Raw genomic sequence first — 18,936 nt, forward strand, 5'->3', positions numbered from 1 at the left:
TCATACAATAACAACTCTCAAAGCTTCCAGGAGCCACAGTACCACAAGTCAAGGGATATCTCTATGGGATGGGGAATAAAAGAATAAAACCCCAGAAAGCAACGATGTGCCCTCTCTTTTCAATACTCTGTTTTCAGTAAAGGACTTCCCCAAAAAACTAGAGAAGATCAAGACAAATTTTAAAATTAACACATGAAGAATGATTAGTATAGAAGGACAATTCTGAACAAGGTCTGGTATGATTTAGACTTTGGATGTGTGCTCACATCCAAAAGCATGGCACACATATCTTCACAATAACAGAGCCCGTCCCCAAAGACCTACCCTTTCACTGAAGGCTATTCACTCTAGCTAGCATGACATCAAAGTGTTTATCAGCTTTCTGAAGAGCCAAGTGGAAATTAGCTGATAATCTAAAAGGTATAAATGATCATATGCCAAATCACCTTGCTTTGTTGTGCAATCTGTGTGTGTGTGTGTGTGTGTGTGTATGTGTGTGTGTGTGTGTGTGAAGGAGGGTGAGATTTATTATAAAAATATGTACTTAATCAAATATATCCAACAGCTGGGCTGAACAGCTTTCTCTGACAGAAGTCTGCAGTCATTCAGCTGTAATTCACAAATAGAAGAGTCAAGCTAATTGCCATCTCAAAGCCCTAAGCCCAAGAAAATCTCCAATAGGAACAAGGGGAATGAGAATTAAAACCTATTAACACACCTACTAAGTATCAACACCATTAACCCTATTGTTAACCCAGTTTTATCTCCTGTACAGAAAACTGCAGCTCAGAGATAAAAATGACTTGCCCAAAGTCATAAAGCTATGAAATAGGTGAGCCTGTCTGATTCCAAAGACCAAGTTGACAGCTTCATTAAAACCTTACCACATAACTAAGTGGACAATTATCAGATCTGTGAAAACAAAAAGCAGCTTCTAATTGGAAAACTATTGAGAATCCTATTTAACTGGGTTTTTTTTTTTTTTTTTTCACCTCAATCTCATAATGACACAGGAGTCAGGGCATAGCCTGGTCAAGATCATCTTCAACTATTGCTTCATGTTCTAGATATAGAAAAGACTTGAGTGTGTAGGGCTGGTAGGAACTGGGTCTACTAATGAGGGCTGGGAGAACCTAGATGTCTTTTTTATGATTCCAGAGTAAAGAAACGAACACAAAGAGGCAGTCCTCAAGGAAGCCCAGATAGCCATCTTGGAGCATTCCCCCTAGTCATACCTTAGGTCAGCAGTTCTTAAACTTTTTGGTTTCAGGACCTCTTTAAACTCTTATAAATTATGGAGGGACTCCAAAGAGCTTTTGTGTATGTGGGCTATAACCTATCGATATTTATCATATTAGAAATTAAAATTGAGAAAAATTTAAATATTTATTAAACCATTTTAAAATAAAATAATAAATTTATTACATTAATATAAATAACATGTTTTATGAAAAATAACTATATTTTTTAAAAAGTCTTGAAAAGATTGGCAACATCTTACTTTTTTATTTTTGCAAGATTCGCCCTGAGCTAACATCTGTTGCCAATCTTCCTCTTTTTTCTTCTCCTTTTCCCCAAAGCCCCAGTGCATGATTGTATATATGATAATTGTAGGTTCTTCTAGTTCTTCTATGTGAGCTGCTGCCACAGCATGGCTACTGACAGACAAGTGGTGTGGTTCTGTGCCCAGGAACTGAACCCAGGTTGCCGAAGCAGAGAGCACCAAACTTTAACCACCGGTCCATCAGGGCTGGCTCAGTAATGTCTTTCATTTTTGCAAATGTCTTTAATGTCTGGCTTAATAGACGACAGCTGGATTCTCATACATGCTTCTGTAGTCAATCTGTTGCAATATAGTGTTTTGGTTGAAATTTATGAAGATATTTTGGCCCCATACAGATAGGCAGTTAGAAAAGGGAAGAGTATGTTAATAGCTTTTTCAGTTAATTGTGGATATTATTTTTTGACACTAGACCAAAATTCAACATGTGGTGGTGACTTAGAGTTATCTGCAATGTGGAATTTGAAATCCTATCAATGAACTTTTCTCTGTTACAGTAAAATCCACTGGTCTAAGAAAAAAAACCACTCACTGATCTATCTTGAACTTTGAATGGATCTTTTACCCATGCTTCATTTTTTAACATCATGCATTAGTCATTTGGAAAATGCACAGATTTTTCCATATGTTGACATATTTCATATAATATTTAAAAATTATATGCGTTAATATCATCAACAATCTCATCAGAAAACTCTCATCCCAATACATGAAATACTGGGAAGCTGTCAAGTTCATAGTTACAGATACAAATTTTCCAAACCTCTCATTTTTTTCTTCAAAGTTCAAAATTTTATCATTGGTAACAAACACTGTCAATTACTTTCCCTGAAGTGATGAGCTCACTTCACTCATTTTTGAGAAAACTTCTGCAAAATACTCAAGTCTCAATACCCAGAGTTTGTCAGTAGTTCTTTCAAGTAAAAATAATGTTCCATGGGAAAAGTAGCTGGTTCAGCTTTTTCTTGAGACAACCACTGTACTGTAGCATGGGGCACAAGTGTTTTGCAAGTACTTCCCATTTCATCACATAGAATAATAAAAAGTCATATTGTCAAGGGTAAAGACTTAATAAAATAATATTTACAGCTTTATCAAAGACATTCATAAATAAAACTACCTTTTTTTTTTAAAACTACAAATGTGTGGCAGTGAAGCATATGATGACTATTAGCACAGTCTGGTGTCCCTACCTTGATTTGAGTGAACAGGGCAGCAATTCGATCCCCGACTGCTTCTGCTGATTCAATATCAACACAGTGAAAAGGTAAATAATATCTCATTATTATTATGAAGATAGTTTTGACCTGTGGACACTCTGAAACGGTCTGGGGACCCTGAGGGCTCCAAAAATCACACTTTCAGAACTGCTGCCTTAGGATTAGTAGATGTACAATTTCTCATGCCTTCCCCACACCTCACCCACCTCCAACTTTCTCCTGAAATTTCTCCAGGGGACCTTGCTTAGTGTTTAAGGAAATACTTAGAAGTTCTTTTTTATTACCTTGTCTTAAAACGATTAGGAAATGAAAACACATGTCAGCCTGTTTACAATCTGCAAGTATTGTAAGAATGCAAATAAAAACAAAAATTTATTATTAAAACCTAAGTGAACGTTTTAAATTCCTAGTGTTATCCTTTCTAAAAAAGTTCAAGTAGTTAAGTCTAATGATAATGACACCCTACTTTCCTGAGTTGGTCTCAGTCAAATGCAAAGCATCTGTTCCTCAGAGAGCTCCATTTCAACCGGCCCCAGGTCCTGCGGCCCTCAGTAACACTCACCTCTAAGGTTCCTTCTGGCACTCCGTCCCCTGTTAAATCACAACACTGGCCTCCAGCCCTTGGTAAATGCCCTTTTAGCCTCTGTTCTGTATGTACTTGGGCATGAGACAGAAAAACACCTGGAGCTGTCACTACCTCTGCCCACAGCTGTCTTTTCCAAAAGTGCCTATAACCACCACCCCCACCCTGACCCCAAAGCTCTGAGGACTAGGCTGAAGAGCTATATTTTAACAAGCATCTCGGAAGTGGTTCATTTGTTCAAGCAAGTTTGGGAAACGCTGCATAAGGCTGTTAAGATGTACACAGGGTGCTCTCACAGGGAAAACCGATGTGTCAGTTCAATCAACAGAATCTCACTCTGTCCAAAGAAATGAAGCATGTCACTGCCTGGAATATGACTGAAGTTATCATTTAGTGCTTTTGGAAGTGTGCTTTAAGTGGGTGTACTTTATTCCATTCCATTAGTAAGTTCCTCTGCTCACCTATTCTTCATTTTTCTGAAATTTCCAAGGTTTTTTCATTTTCTATCAATAATAAAGTTTATTTTATGTTTTGTATCACTTGTCCCACTCTTTTACCCCACTATCTATGAACTAATCATTGCCTATTTTTTACTAATCTGTTATCATGAAACTCACATCCTGGATTTAGCCTATCAGCATCCCTCTGGGCAACCTCCTTTCTTGGCCTTAATAGCAACAGCCAATTGCACTCACCCGTTGCATGTTCTTTTCCCACACCACATCCTGATATTGTGTGCATTCCATTTCCCTCCCCTTTCACCTAAATTGTAGGCCTTGAGACACTGAGTTCTGCAACCCAAGACTTTCTCACAAAAGCCTCCATTCACTTCTTCCTGCCTCTGCTCGTTCAACCCCTTTCCTCCAGATGATGCCAAGTCCTCTAATGATATCTTTTTTCTTTTTTAAGCCAGTTCTCATAGCTTCCTTAGAACAGTATAGCATGGTAGATAAAAGCATGGACTTCGAAATTCAAGGTAAACCTGGATGTAATTCTAGCCCAGCTATAAGACCTTGAGTAGGTCACTTAAATTTTCCGTCCTTCAGTTTCTTCATCAGTAAAAATGTAGATAATGCCTACTTACTAGGATTATTTAGCACCTGGTATATGAGTGTTCAGTAAACAGTAGTAACTATACACAGTTCTGAGTAAATGGTAATAACTACAATTATTCCAACAAATAAAAGCACAGCTATAGTCACATAAGCAAGTCCTAGTACACTTTTCAATATCTTTCAATGTTTTTTTTTTAATGTTTTTTTTGTGTGTGTGTGAGGAAGATCAGCCCTGAGGTAACATCCGTCCTAATCCTCCTCTTTTTGCTGAGGAAGACCAGCTCTGAGCTAACATCTATTGCCAATCCTCCTCCTTTTTTTTTTCCCCAAAGCCCTAGTAGATAGCTGTATGTCATAGTTGCACATCCTTCTAGCTGCTGTATGTGGGACGCGGCCTCAGCATGGCTGGAGAAGTGGTGTGTCAGTGCGCGCCCGGAATCTGAACCAGGGCCAGAATGGAAGACACGTTTTCATATTTCAGATATTTGAAAAGCTCAATGGCATGACTTGGCCTACTAAACATGAAGCACTGTAATTATCCCAATGTTTTTAAATTTTCCAGATAGTGAAAAATGATTGTTTTTAATGAGTTATAAAAGATTGGACAGTTTTATTTTCTTGTACCTAAACCTCCTTTCCTGTAAACTGAGGATAATAATAATAATGGTCAACATTTATGAAAGGTTTACTATGAGCCAGGCACTATTCCAAGCATTTCATAAATATTAACTCATTTAACCCCTCAACATCTGTATGAGGTAGGCACCACTGCTCTCTCCATTCTACAGATAAGGAAAGTGAAGCACAAGCAGTTAGGGGGCTTAATCTTAGCCATGGTACATGATCTCTCTTTTCCTCTTGGAGTGTGGGGTCTACAGACAACAAAATCTGGTGCTTTTCTGACAAGAGACATTCTGATACTGACGCAGGCAGAGAAAAGCAGAGATATGAGAATGAGGGTGAGAAAACAGAGAAAGAGAAAGACCTGATGATCTGTTTGAGCCCCTGAATCTAGCTATCTCTGAGATTAGAATACCCCTAGACTTTCCAGTTATAAGAGCCAATAAAATTCCTTTTTTACAGCCAGTTTGTTTTTTGTTTTTTGTTTTATTTATTTTTCCCCCCAAAGCCCCAGCAGATTGTTGTATGTCATAGCTGCACATCCTTCTAGTTGCTGTATGTGGGACACGGCCTCAGCATGGCCGGAGAAGCGGTGCGCCGGTGCGCACCCGGGATCCCAACTCGGGCCGCCAGCACGGAGCACGCGCACTTAACCGCTGAGCCACGGGGCCGGCCCTTTATAGCCAGTTTGAATTGAGTTTCTGTCCCTTCTTGAGATTCCTTATTGAGATCTGTTCTTAAATTTTGCTGAAGTAGAAGAGTAAAGAGTCTTGAAAAGCTCTAAACTTCAATTTGTCCATTACAAGCACCTTAAATTTAGGACAAGGATATTTAAAATAAATATAAAAATCAAATGCAATTTCTCAAATTTTGAAGCTATATTTACTCATTAGGCAAGTCAAATATAGCCAACATCAGCTTGAAATACTAGATCATGTGCCCTACTCCACTTCCTGGTCCTTCTTCAGTGGTTCCATAATGGCAGCAGTATATTCTCCACTCACACAAATAGTCGCACATCAAGGTCAATACCAAGCCTGGCAAGTATAACGCATGTGGGTGTACTTTTACAAAGAAGATATGTGAAACTATAATAGAGCAAATGCATACTCTGAGACACTAAGACGTGGGAGAGAAGTCTATAAAGCAGAACAAATGAACAGTTTGTAATATAGAGGAAAAGCTCTGTTTTCTGGTATGTTGAGAAATACAGAGTGAACATATTTTCAGTTAATTCACGAACTCCAGTCTCTTATCACTTCTTCTAATGACCTCAAAGGCTAGTGAATTTATGCATGTAATTTATCATTTTTTTAGGAAACCCAGCAAGAAAAACTGACATTCCTTTATCTCTTTTCCTTCCCCTTAAAAAAATACAACCAACCAAACTGTGAATTACTACCCTCTGGGAACTCTACATTAACCTCAGAGTGATCACGGTGACTGCTCTATTCTGTTTGCTTTGGCACTGGGTTGAAGATTTGGAGTGGACTGATATTAGAAAGGCTGGTCTCTTTAGCTCTCGGATTATTAAAGTTGCCTCCAGATTAGCATAACTAAATACTGCATCCTATAGTTGTGTTCATTAGCTTCTTTCTTGAAGTCATATCCCCACCCCTTTGAGATAACCACACACTTACATAATTATTCTGAAGTTGAAACAATCCTCATAAACTAGCTCTCTGCCCCAAACTACTACACTCCTGCCAAGTCTTCCTCTTTATGTCTACATGCAGAGGGCAATTCTGATGTGAGGCCTTCACCTGAAGTCTGGCTCAGCTCTAGGGGTATAAGAGGAGGCCCTGTGTGAATACATACGATGAAGAGCTAATGTAAGTTTTGCATATAATCAATCTCAGTGCCCATTATCTGGACTGTTGGATCATTTTTTCTGACCCTGCTATCCCATCCTTTAAACACTTTAACTTTTTTCTTGATGAATAGGTGCCTCTCCCAACCACTCTAAGCCTTTTGTATCTTATGCTGTCTCCCTGAGTTCAAAGACCTAAGATTACCTCACAAACTATTTAGTTCACTGCTCTATGCATAGCTCATCTGTTGGGTTGTGACTCTGGTGAGGGTGATCCTGTATTCCAGGCTATGACTTCTGTGACTCACTACCATGGCTGATGCTTCCAACACCCACTGAGAGGAGGTCCTCCTCACTAGGGTCTCTATCCCTTGCTCGTGGCTCTTCACTTGGGATCTCGGTCCCTGCTACCAGCTCCTCTGGACACCAACTCTGCCCCCTAGGCTCAAGCACACTGCCTGCTTGCACCATATAGGAGATACTATCTCAGACCTTATGTGCCTTGTCACAAGGAAAGGAATGAGGAAATGAAGCAACAGGAGATATGGGGCCTATTTGAAAAAGCAAGCATTTCTGTTATAATAGCAATTACCTCAGATCCAGAGTTCAGGGCCCTAGGAGAAGGTGTAGAGGGAAAAACCCTGGCAACCCTAAAGAAGGATGCCAGCCAGACACACCCTGGCCAGGTGTGCGAAGTCTGTAGTCAGCCCTCCCATTTAAGGGAAAAGCCTCGCAGACAATGAGACCCACATAAATGCAGGGAGAGCTCACATTAACCACTAATACGATCAACATTGGGGATCACCACGCATTTAAGGAAAAGCAATACCATGAAAAAGAAGGGCCAAGAGGAACATATAAAAGAATTAACCATTGAGGAGAGAGAATTCATGAAGAGAAGAGAATTTTTATAATTCTAATTAACAATGTGCAAAGAAATTAAATGAGATATTGCATGTATAAAACAAGAAAAGGCTATTAGGAAAAAGAACAATCAGAAAAATACAGACTTTCAGGAAATTAAAAATAATTGTCAAAAAAATTACATGGATGAACTGAATAAATACTAGGAATTGGGCTAATGATCAAAACTAGTGCTATAGAAGAAAAGGTTGAAGAAATCTCCCATAACGTCGAGCAAAAAAACAAAGATAGGAAGCAAGGGAAAAAAGTTGAGTCATACAAGATAGATCCAAGAGGTCTCACACAAGTCTACTAAAATTCCAATTGCAGAACTGAACCAGAGAAAGAATCTTGGGGAAAAAAAAAAGGAAGGAGAAGTATAATTAAAGAAATAATAGAAGAAAATATCCCTGAACTATAGAGACATGAAGACGTGATTTTTCACATTTAAAGAACCGAATAAGTAATCCAGCAAGAGAAATAACTATAGTTATGACAACTAACATTTATTAAGCATTTCCTACCCTTGAGACACTGTTCTAAATATTAACTCATATAATCCTCATAATAACTACATTTATCCCATTATACACACGAGGAAACTGAAGCACAGAGAGGTTAGTTAAATTGTCCAAAGTACAGGCAGCTATTACATGGTAGAGCTAGGAACTGAAACCAGGTAGTATGACTCCAGAACCCCTGCTCACACTTAGATATATCCAGAATTCCTAGAATGAAGAGAAAATTCTAATATTTTCAAGAAGAGAAGAAAAACTGTATAACAAAATGGAACAAGAATCAAGACTTCTATACTTATCAGCAAACTGGGATGCCAGAAGATACTAAAGAAATCACCTCATTTATAGTCTTACGGAAAGATGATTTTGAAACTAGCATTCTACACCCAGCCAAACTACTAAATTATAATGGAAAAATACTTCCACAAAGACTCAAATTTTACCATCCATGTCCTTCATATGAAAAAGTTATAAAAAAAGGTAATAGAGAAAGACAAGGCAAATAAGAAAGACAACATCTGAGATAAAAGAAACAGTGGTAGCTGACTACGACCTAGAATGAGTAAAGATAGCAAAAATGAAACAAACGGAGAGTCCCCTGGACCTTGATTCTTCTGACAGCCTTTTTCAAATAGCAAAAGTTTAGAGACAAAGCACTGGATTTCTTTCTCCATGGGTCCAATCACAGCATTTGTATATATATTGTGTATATACATATACAGTATATGTGTGTGTATGTATATATATATACAGTATATGTGTATGTGTATATATATATACACAATGAGTATATATATACTCATAGTCATAATTATAATGCTGTAAAAAATTGACTTAAAGTTTCAAAAATTAACATACAGACTCAACACAGCTGACAAAAATTATAGAATAAAATGTAGAATAACAACCCTTGACAACCGCAAAAAGCACAAAAAATGGAAGAGGGGATGAGAGGTACACTGATTTATTCATCATTCATAGTGTGGAGGCAACAGATTCTACCTAAAGTTGATAAATCAAGGGAAAAAAACATAAGTATTTAAAGAAGTGTAATAGAAGTGTAAATATTTAAAGTTAAAAGGGAAACCACTGGCATAACAACAAAAAAAGAAACTGCTAACAGATGGACTGGGAATTGGAGGAGAATTTGTATCTTTCATTTGAGATCCTTGTGAGCGGACTAAATTTTTTTTATTACATACAGTTTTAATATGCAGTTTAAAAATCAAAATATATTAATTAAAAGGCACCTTCAAAAATAGGGGATGGGTTAAATATATTATAGCACCTCCATTTAATGGAGTGACACACAGCTCTTGGAATTAATGAGCTAGATCCACAGGTATTGGCACACAGAGTTGATCAAGCTATTATGTTAACAGGAAAGGGTATAAAGCAATAAAGATTGCATGATCCCACTGATGTTAAAGCATACTTAACGTTTATTTAGGCATAGAAAGAGGTCTAGAAGGATACAAATTATTGATATTGAAAGACAAGTGAGGAGAAAAGAAAGCTGTTTTTCACTTTCTCCTTCTGTACTGCTTACATTTTTTATAATGAGCAGGTATTATTTCTATAATTAAAAACAATTAAGAACAGTGACATAGTTTTAAAAAACAAAACATACTTTGCCACTACTAACCATGGACTTGGTCCAGATGTTACATATAATGCCTGCAGAGTGCAGCATTCCATCAACATAAAAAATAATCTAAAGGACTTCTTTCTCCAATTATTCAAACATAAGTACAAGGCTCAGTGTATAAATCCTGACAGTATATTACTGTGACCAGTTTTTCCCCCAATTAAGGCTTTTGTTATGACATGCCCTTAATCATTACTAGACATTAAATAGCCATATAAATGACCAGCTTTTAAAAGAGAAATTTTTCAGCCTACACAAGAGCAATAATCTCCACAATGGAACAATTATCCTGTTCTGGGCCCTCCTCCCTCCATAATCAACCATGATAAAAATCCCTATTCTGTCAGAGGATGCATGCAACCACAGTATCAAGAACAAATGTTCTAAAAAAAATTCACTTGGAAACTGTGAAATCTCATTAGCTACCACAGTTAAGAAAGTCAAACTGCAATATGAACAGTCTCCAGTGACAGAAAACTGCTATAATCTCAAATTCCCAATTCAAAGCAAAGTCCTTTCAGAAACTCAAGAGTGAAGAAAAAGATTCCTGCTGGAAAATCATCTTCAGAGGCACAACTACCTGGACAGAGGCAGACCTTCCTAATTTAAATTAATGAGTTTAAGAGATAACCAAGTAATTAACATTCACTAGCAAGATTCTTTTAACAATGAACATAAAATAATCTCACATTAAGCCTCGATGTCTGAGCTGAGTTTATCCTACACTAGGTTAAAGCAGTTAATATGAAAGTTAGAAGACAAGGATGACATTTGATTTGTACAATTTTTTTGGTTTGGACATAAGATGGTCCCTTTGAATATACGTGGTTTCAATTAATTTGCTTCATATTTGGATTATATGTATAATACCTCGCTTTCACTATACTAAAGGGAAGAAGAAAAAGAGGTGATCTTAAGATAATGTTGATTATTTGGATTTGGATCAGGGAGGGGGAAGTGGAATGATGGTACAGAATACAACTACTTTATACTCCATTGGTAAAAAGCAGAGTGTAAATAAATATTGGAGAATATAATCTCATTTTAATCCAAGCTGCTTCTGAAGCATACCATTAAAATAAACATGTTTCCATAAACATTATTTTCTTCATCACCACCACCATCAACATAGCCCTGAACATGCAACAATTAAAGAACTCCAACCTAGAATAATTTCCATGAAATAGGGTGTTTTTAATGGATTGTCCTCAACCTGGAGTTCCTTCTTCCTCTGTGGATCTTACAAGGTTGATTTATTTACCTTTAGATATGATGCAACGTTTTCTTTTTAAATTTAGCATGTCTCACTTAGAAATCCCTTCCAAATGTGCCATCTTTAGGACCTGCCACTGAATCCTTCAAAGTAACTGCCTGTCACTGTGTAAGTTATGGTCCAGACTCTGTCACTAACTAACCAGGCAAACTGGGGCAAGTCACCTGACCTCATCACACCTGCATGTCCTCCACTTATAACATGACAAGATTAAGCTTTCCCCTAAGAGCTCCACCTAGTTATTTTCCTTTCTGCTTTAACAGTTTATCATTTTATCACTTTATACAGCTGAGGAAGGGAACAGATTTTCACAGAAACTAAAATAGACAATTTTTTTAAAAACATTGTTTTATACGTAGATATATTTTTTCAGTCATTTTCCTCTTATTCTTCAGGGATGCAGTAACTTCAACAAATATCAAACTCTGAATCACAGGAATTGGCAAAGGTTCAAATTATGAGGTAAATGGCTCAACAAAGTGACAGAAAATTAGACAAATTTGGCATTCATCTTGTCACATGATCTAGCTAATTCCCAAAAATTCTGGGTTGGGGAGTGAAAAAATTTTCTGAGGTATCACCCTGTAGAAACAGAACTAACTCCCTAATTCTGTTCTATTGGTAGAGAGTTATACGACTTTCTTCATAACACAGTGTTTGGATGGCAAGATGAAGAGACTCCAGATAAAAGAAGGCCAAGACAGGGGAAAACGCTAGAGTACGGTGATTCGGCTCTTTCTTTAAATCCATTTTCCCCAGTCAAAGCACATCCTTGTTATTTGATATCTAAAAACATAGTCTGCACAATTCAGAGAATCATGCGGGCTTCTGAAAAGATATACTATACACTTATAAACAAATTTACTTCTATACTTTTTTAGTTTAATGGCCACTGCAAAAGAAAAATCAATGATGACTTGGTTATTTCATATGCCAAAATTAGTGGAAGAGATGAAAACAAAGCAAATTATTTCTAGGTCAATATGTCCTTCATTAATAAATGACTGTATTCTAGTACTATTTGTATTAGAAGCCCAAAACTTTAAAAAAGACATTTAAACTGTATCAAAATACAAAAAAAAACAGAATTACATGTAGCTTCCTTGAACAAGAAACTATACACTTATTTTAATAAAATATGCACAGTTGATCATTTTAATACTTTGGTCATTTCAACATTCATCATAAATAATTTAAGATGCTGATCATGAAACCACATCTTCACCTTCCTTCTCCACTTTATACTGAACCCAGCTGTTGGGAGTAGGGTCAGCAGATGGCCTCAGGCTGACAGCTGTTTCAGAGTCACTCTCAGCTACAGAGAGCCTCTGGCCTGAGGTCCTACCCCTCTGAAGGCCACCTACGTCCAGCAGGGGGAAGGGAAGGGAGAGGGTAAAGGGGGCACTCAGGTGGGAAATACCCTAGGCTGTGTTGGGCCTGCACCTCAGTGTGACTTCTTCCTCAGCCCAGTCCTGCTTCCTCCTACTTCTCTTCAACAGGCATTGAACCCTAATAACAGCTCTGTCTCACCATTCTCGAGAAAACAACCTGTGACAATAATATAAAGGGACTTGAAGTAAGATAGTAATTAGTGTAAAGAAGTAAAATGATTAAAACAATATGCAACAAACTACTGAGCATACTAGGCTCTCAATAAAATGCTTGCTGATTCAAACACTGTGCAGGAAGAAAAGCAAAAGGACATAGTAACTGCATAGTATTTTGCTGAAAGAGGGTGGGGGCTGAAAAAGAAGATGGAATGGAAAATAATTCCAAGATGCATAATCGGGCCCTTAGAATTTAAGCTCCTTGAAGTCAAAGCTTATGTATTAATTATAATGGAATAACATTCCGTTATTCAGAACTTAGTCACATGGCCCCTCCTACCAGCAACTGAGGATGGGAAGGCATGTACCTGGATAAAATTCAGGAGGTTCTGTTACTAAAAGAAGGGGAGAATGGATAATTAGGTACAGTTAGCATTCTCTGACACAGAGAATCCACTTCTGCTTTTACCACAGCCTTTTGTCTGTGGATTTATTTTTAATACAGTAACAATATGCTCTACACATAAGCTTATCTTATTTACATGAGATGAAATTCTGCCAAAATAAAGAAAATTAAGAGTAAATAAATAAGTAATGATAGTATAAGAATACATCCCATTAAATAAAATAGAAACCCATGAGTCCACACTCTAATAAATAAATAAGTAGAGGAATAAATAAGAAGAAGAGAAAGCTCTTCCCTACAGTGGAATATCAACTAAGATGTTATTAAATAATTACGGAATTAGAAAATTACCATTTGGCAACCATCATGGTAATAACTTGCTCAGGCAGGAAATATCAATAAATGCTGAAACTAGTGGGTGCAAGTTGGATGACAAACAGGATAACTTCAAAGTAACTCTCCCCAAATGCTTAGTAATTACAAAAGGGAAAGAGTAACTTTACACTGGGGAGAAACACTACAAACATGACCTTACTCAAGTGATCAAACAACATCACCAGTGACAGAACAACTCCCATCATGTGCCACCTAAGGGGGGGATGCAGTGAGAGGAGCACAACAATATTTCTGTAATACTGCTGTCAAAATTGTACAACCTGAATCTAATCATTGAGGAAACATCAGCCAAACCCAAACTGAAGGACAGTCTCCAAAATAACTAGCTGGTAACCTTCAAAAACATCAAAGCTGGGCCGGCCCCGTGGCTTAGCGGTTAAGTGCGCGCACTCCGCTACAGGCGGCCCAGGTTCGGAGCCTGGGCGCGCACCGACGCACCGCTTCTCCAGCCACGCTGAGGCCGCGTCCGACATACAGCAACTAGAAGGATGTGCAGCTATGACATACAACTGTCTACTGGGGCTTTGGGGGAAAAAATAAATAAATAAATAAAATTATTAAAAAAAAAACAAAATCAAAGCCATAAAGGTCAAGAAAGGACTGAGGGGGGCCAGCCTTGTGGCCGAGTGGTTAAAGTTTCCCGCACTCTGCTTCGGCAGCCCAGGTTCGCAGGTTCGGATCCTGGGCACAGACCTACTCCACTCATCAGCCATGCTGTGGTGGCATTCTACATACACAATAGAGGAAGACTGGCACAGATGTTAGCTCAGGGCTAATCTTCCTCAAGCAAAAAATGAGGAAGATTGCCAATGGATGTTAGCTCAGGGCAAATCTTTCTCACAAAAAAAAAAAAAAAAAAAAAAGAAAGGACTGAGAAACTGTTCCAGGTTCAAGGAGACTGATAGGATATGACAGCTAAATGCTATGCTCAGATCCTTTTGCTACAAAAGACATCATTAGGACTGTTGATAAAACTTGAATGGAGTCTCATGGTGAAGGGTATATGGGAGTTCTCTGCACTGTGCTTATAACTTTCATGTAGGTTTGAGATCGTTTCAAAATAAAAATAAAATTTTAAAAATATCACTTTCATTGACTTCATGAAATCCTATGTCTTTTGCAAGAATTTTTTATTTTTCTCAGCAATCAATCTGTATCATGGGTCGTTTGACAATCGTGAAAGTGACTAACTGCTATTAGTCACTGGGCAAGAATAAGCATTAGTATTAAAAGGAGAATGACGCCTGAATGCAGATTAATTTTACATATGGTCAGCTCATTATGATACCAGCTCAACACAACGTTGACATAAGGGTGGTCATAGTGTAGAAGAGAAACTATATTGTAACTGTGAATGCCCTCTATTTAACTAACCCAGCTGGATATGTACCCTCCAGGAGATATGCATGCTCTGTAGATTTTATGACCTCTGCTCGTATATGTACCTCCCAGCTGTGATAAGTCAATAACATTGTTCTTTTGTGAGTTCCTTAGGAATGTGATGACCCCCAGATAGAGAGCCTATGCTCACAGCCATCATCAATGACAACTGAAAGATGTGGTGTGGCAACTCTCAGTCTGTAACACCAGAGGGTCAACATTCCGAATCCCCTCCCCTATAACCCACTGGCTTATATAACTGCTTCAAGATTCTGTGCCCCCCTAAAGATGGTTCTTTAGGATGCTAGTCCCCCCATCTTCTGATTTGCTAGCTTTCACTTAATAAATGCCTTTTCTCTGGCCACCATCTTGCCTCTTGACGATTGGCTTTTGTCTTATGGTGAGCAGATCATGCTCTTTGTGCAGTAACAGTTAGTAAATATTTTTGCATAAGGATGAATTTTATGTCCTTATATAATCTGTACCTGTAGAACTGCATATCTTTTTTTTTTTTTTGCTGAGGAAGACTGGCCCTCAGCTAACATTTGTTGCTAATCTTCCTCTTTTTGCTGAGGAAGATTAGCCCTGAGCTAACATCTGTGCCCATCTTCCTCTATTTTGTATGTGGGATGCCACCACAGCATGGCTTGACGAGCGGTGCGTCAGTCCACGCCCAGGTTTCGAACCCACAAACCCCGGGCCGCTGAAGTGGAGCGTGCGACCTTAACCACTACACCACTAGGCTGAGCCCTGCATATCTTTTTAAATTAACTCTTATATTGTTTCTTTTAATGTTCACCATAAACCTATACTGTAAGTACTATTATTATTACCTTCTTTTAGAGATGATGAAAATGAGGCTTAGAGATATGATGTGATACAGTAAGAAATACATATAATTGGTCTTCATACCTGGTTCCTGGCACAGAGCTTCTAAAACTCTGGTAACTTCAGAACTGGTAGGGGTTAGAGGAGCATCTTTTGTTATTCACAATAAGCCTCTTTCACCATACGTGAGTTTATGCTAATGAGGTGGCTCTTTAAGGATGGGGGCCGGTTGTCAGAGGAACCAACCATGTAATTAGAGGGTTGGAACTTTCAGCCCCACCCCAACCTCCAAGGAGAGGAGAGGGGCTGGAAATCGAGCTAATCAATGGCCAATGATTTAATCAATCTTGCCTACAAAATGGAGCCTCCATAAAAATCCTAAAACAAACGAGTTCACAGAGGTTCCAGGCTGGTGAATGCACCCAAGCACTGGAAGGTGTTGCAACCCAAACTTCACAAGGACAGAAGCTCCTGTGCTCGGGACCCTGGACCTCACCGTAGGTACCTCTTCATCTGGCTGTTCATCTGTATCCTTTATAATATCCTTTGTAATAAACCAATAATAGTTAACGTGTTTCCCTGAGTTCTGTGAGCCATTCTAGCAAATTATCAAACCTGAAGAGGGGGGTCAAGAGAACCCTCAATTTACAGCTAGTCAGCGAGAAGTACCCAGACTTGCAATTGGCATCTGAAGTGGGAGGTAGTGTTGCGGGACTGAGCCCTTAACCTGTGGGGTTGGCACTAATTCCAGGCAGTGTTAGAACTGAGTTAAATTGTAGGACACCCAGTTGATGTCCACAGGGAAGTAGAGAATTGCTTGGTGTGGAAGACCCACACATTTGGTGTCAGAAGTGTTGTGAGCAGAGGAAGAGTCTTCCTTTAGAAAAGTTAAATACTGTGGTCACTGAGCTACTAAGTAGAGCTGGGCTTTGGAGCCATGCAGTCAAATTCTAGAACCTATACTCTAAATAATAACAAAGTATTTGAATAAAATAAAGGCCATCTCATCCTTTTATATTCATAACGTATGTGTATGCTTATGGATAGCAACAAAGAGTTGGAAGAAAAGCAAAAATTGCCACATTAGTTCCTACCTGTGTCTGCCTCATTGCCCGTTCCACTCGGCGTGTGCTTCCTCTTTCAAGTTTTGTCCGGAGGATCAAGGCTGATGTCTGAATGGCCCAGAACTTTGGTTGTGAAAGCAAACACTGATGGAAGAGGGAAAAAACACAGAATGAAGGGATGAGCTGGGTGATCTCACTCTGAATAGAACAAAATTATTTCTTCCAAAAACATCAGGATACAGCTGAATGTAGATTTGAAAATCTCAGTGAAAAATAATAAAATGTCTTTCAAATATTTTTGTGAAGAATGTGGTCATTTGAGCAGTCATTACTCAACCTAGTTGATTCATTCTACTGAATGAATCACTTAAAGAATGAATCACTTAAAGAATGAATCAGAATCTTTCAAGATAATCAAAACAGTAACCAGGATATATCACACCATAAACTCATCTTTTTATCTCACATGTTACAAAATATGTGAGAAAATAAACTACATAAAAATAAATGCTATTTTTCTCAAATTTGAAATAAATATTTTAAAATCACCCAAACTCACAAATAAAAACAAATAATTAGAAATCTGGCAACTTTTCACTTGCGAAAGATCCTAATTCATAGATGCAAATGCAAACCAAAATTTAAGTAAAGAGAATGCCCAAGAAATCAAGTATTTGTTCACTTAAAGGCAAAAGATCTTCTTTTTTCAATTTGTATTACAGAAAACCGTTTTAAACTGTATGAGAAGGCTTTATGGGCTTGGTTAGGTTAAGGAGTCTTCAATTTTAGTTAAAATGCTTTCAAGAGGGGGCATCTTAAAAAAGAATGGCCTGTAACAAAACCTTGACTATGTACATACTGCATCCTAACCCCAGAGAACGCTGTGACTGCCATAAATTCAGGAAATGTAATAGATACATACCACTGAATATGCCCACAATGTGGTGGAGACAAGTGAAAGTCTGGGTGAGTGAAAACAGGGACAAAATGTATTATGACACAATAGGGACTGTGTGGTATAATGAACACAATTTAAGCTTTTTGCTGATAATTTGGAATCCAATACTGTCTCCGGATGATCATTCAAAATAACTTGCAGTAAAAAACACAGCAAAGAAAAGGGAAAACAAACTTTATTTGTCTTAAAGTTGACTACATCCTTGATCAGTTGCTTGTTTCTAAAAGTCAGGTGTGGAAAACATAGACTCCAACTAATCATTCAAAATCTGGGAAGCTTTTGGTTTTGTTTTTTTTTAAAGTAAATCCGATCTCTGAGAACAGGATCTGGGCCTCAGTGGTTTTTAAAACACTCCCCAGGTAATTCTGAAGTGTAGCCAAGTTTAAGAACTACTAGGCTAAGATAACACAAGATTTTGTCTTTGGTCAAATTCATTTATAACTGCAAATTGTCATTAAAGGTTAGCAAGAAATCCTTCAATGGAGTGTAAACTCTATCACAGTCCCCACAACTCCCTACTCTACCACATCAGCTCACTTCATTCATTTGTCTTACTTGCCTGGCCCCTGTAGGTATATGAATTTCAACTCTGAATCTAGGCCAATCCCCTTACAATAAAGAGGAAAATGAAGCACCAGCTGGTTAAATCACTTGCTCAATGTCACACCTTCATTTGTAGCAAAAGCTGATTCTAACATTTGGTCTCTTGATCCCCAGAACAACCTTTTTTGTTTGTTTTTTGTGAGGAAGATCAGCCCTGAGCTAACATCTGTGCTAATCCTCCTCTTTTTGCTGAGGAAGACCGGCTCTGAGCTAACATCTATCGCCAATCCTCCTCCTTTTTTTCCCCCAAAGCCCCAGTAGATAGTTGTATGTCATAGCTGCACATCCTTCTAGTTGCTATATGTGGGACGCAGCCTCAGCATGGCTGGAGAAGCGGTGCGTCAGTGCACGCCCGGGATCTGAACCCGGGCCACCAGTAGCAGAGCGCGCACACTTAACTGCCAAGCCATGGGGCCGGCCCCCCAGAACAACCTCTTTATATTGCTTTTTAACACTTTCTCCAAATGCACTCGTGATCATTTAAATTGTTAATTAAGATATGATTGCCTCCTGGAAGTGGATGATACTACCCAGGAAACCCTGGTAGAGTAATGTAAGATAA

General features: G+C 38.3%; 1 protein-coding gene across 5 annotated transcripts in view; it reads right to left on the bottom strand.

The window, feature by feature from the left end:
- TTC27 (tetratricopeptide repeat domain 27) overlaps positions 1-18,936 on the bottom strand; it is a 171,396-nt gene that overhangs the window by 81,405 nt on the left and 71,055 nt on the right. For all 5 annotated transcript variants that reach the window (XM_058551476.1, XM_058551480.1, XM_058551478.1 and 2 more), the window contains exon 10: positions 16,844-16,957. In XM_058551476.1, coding sequence (XP_058407459.1) covers positions 16,844-16,957 — 114 coding nt within the window. The remainder of the gene's footprint in view (positions 1-16,843; positions 16,958-18,936) is intronic.

The sequence above is a fragment of the Diceros bicornis genome, chromosome 12, assembly GCF_020826845.1.
Source record: "Diceros bicornis minor isolate mBicDic1 chromosome 12, mDicBic1.mat.cur, whole genome shotgun sequence".
In the NCBI taxonomy this organism is placed as follows: domain Eukaryota; kingdom Metazoa; phylum Chordata; class Mammalia; order Perissodactyla; family Rhinocerotidae; genus Diceros; species Diceros bicornis.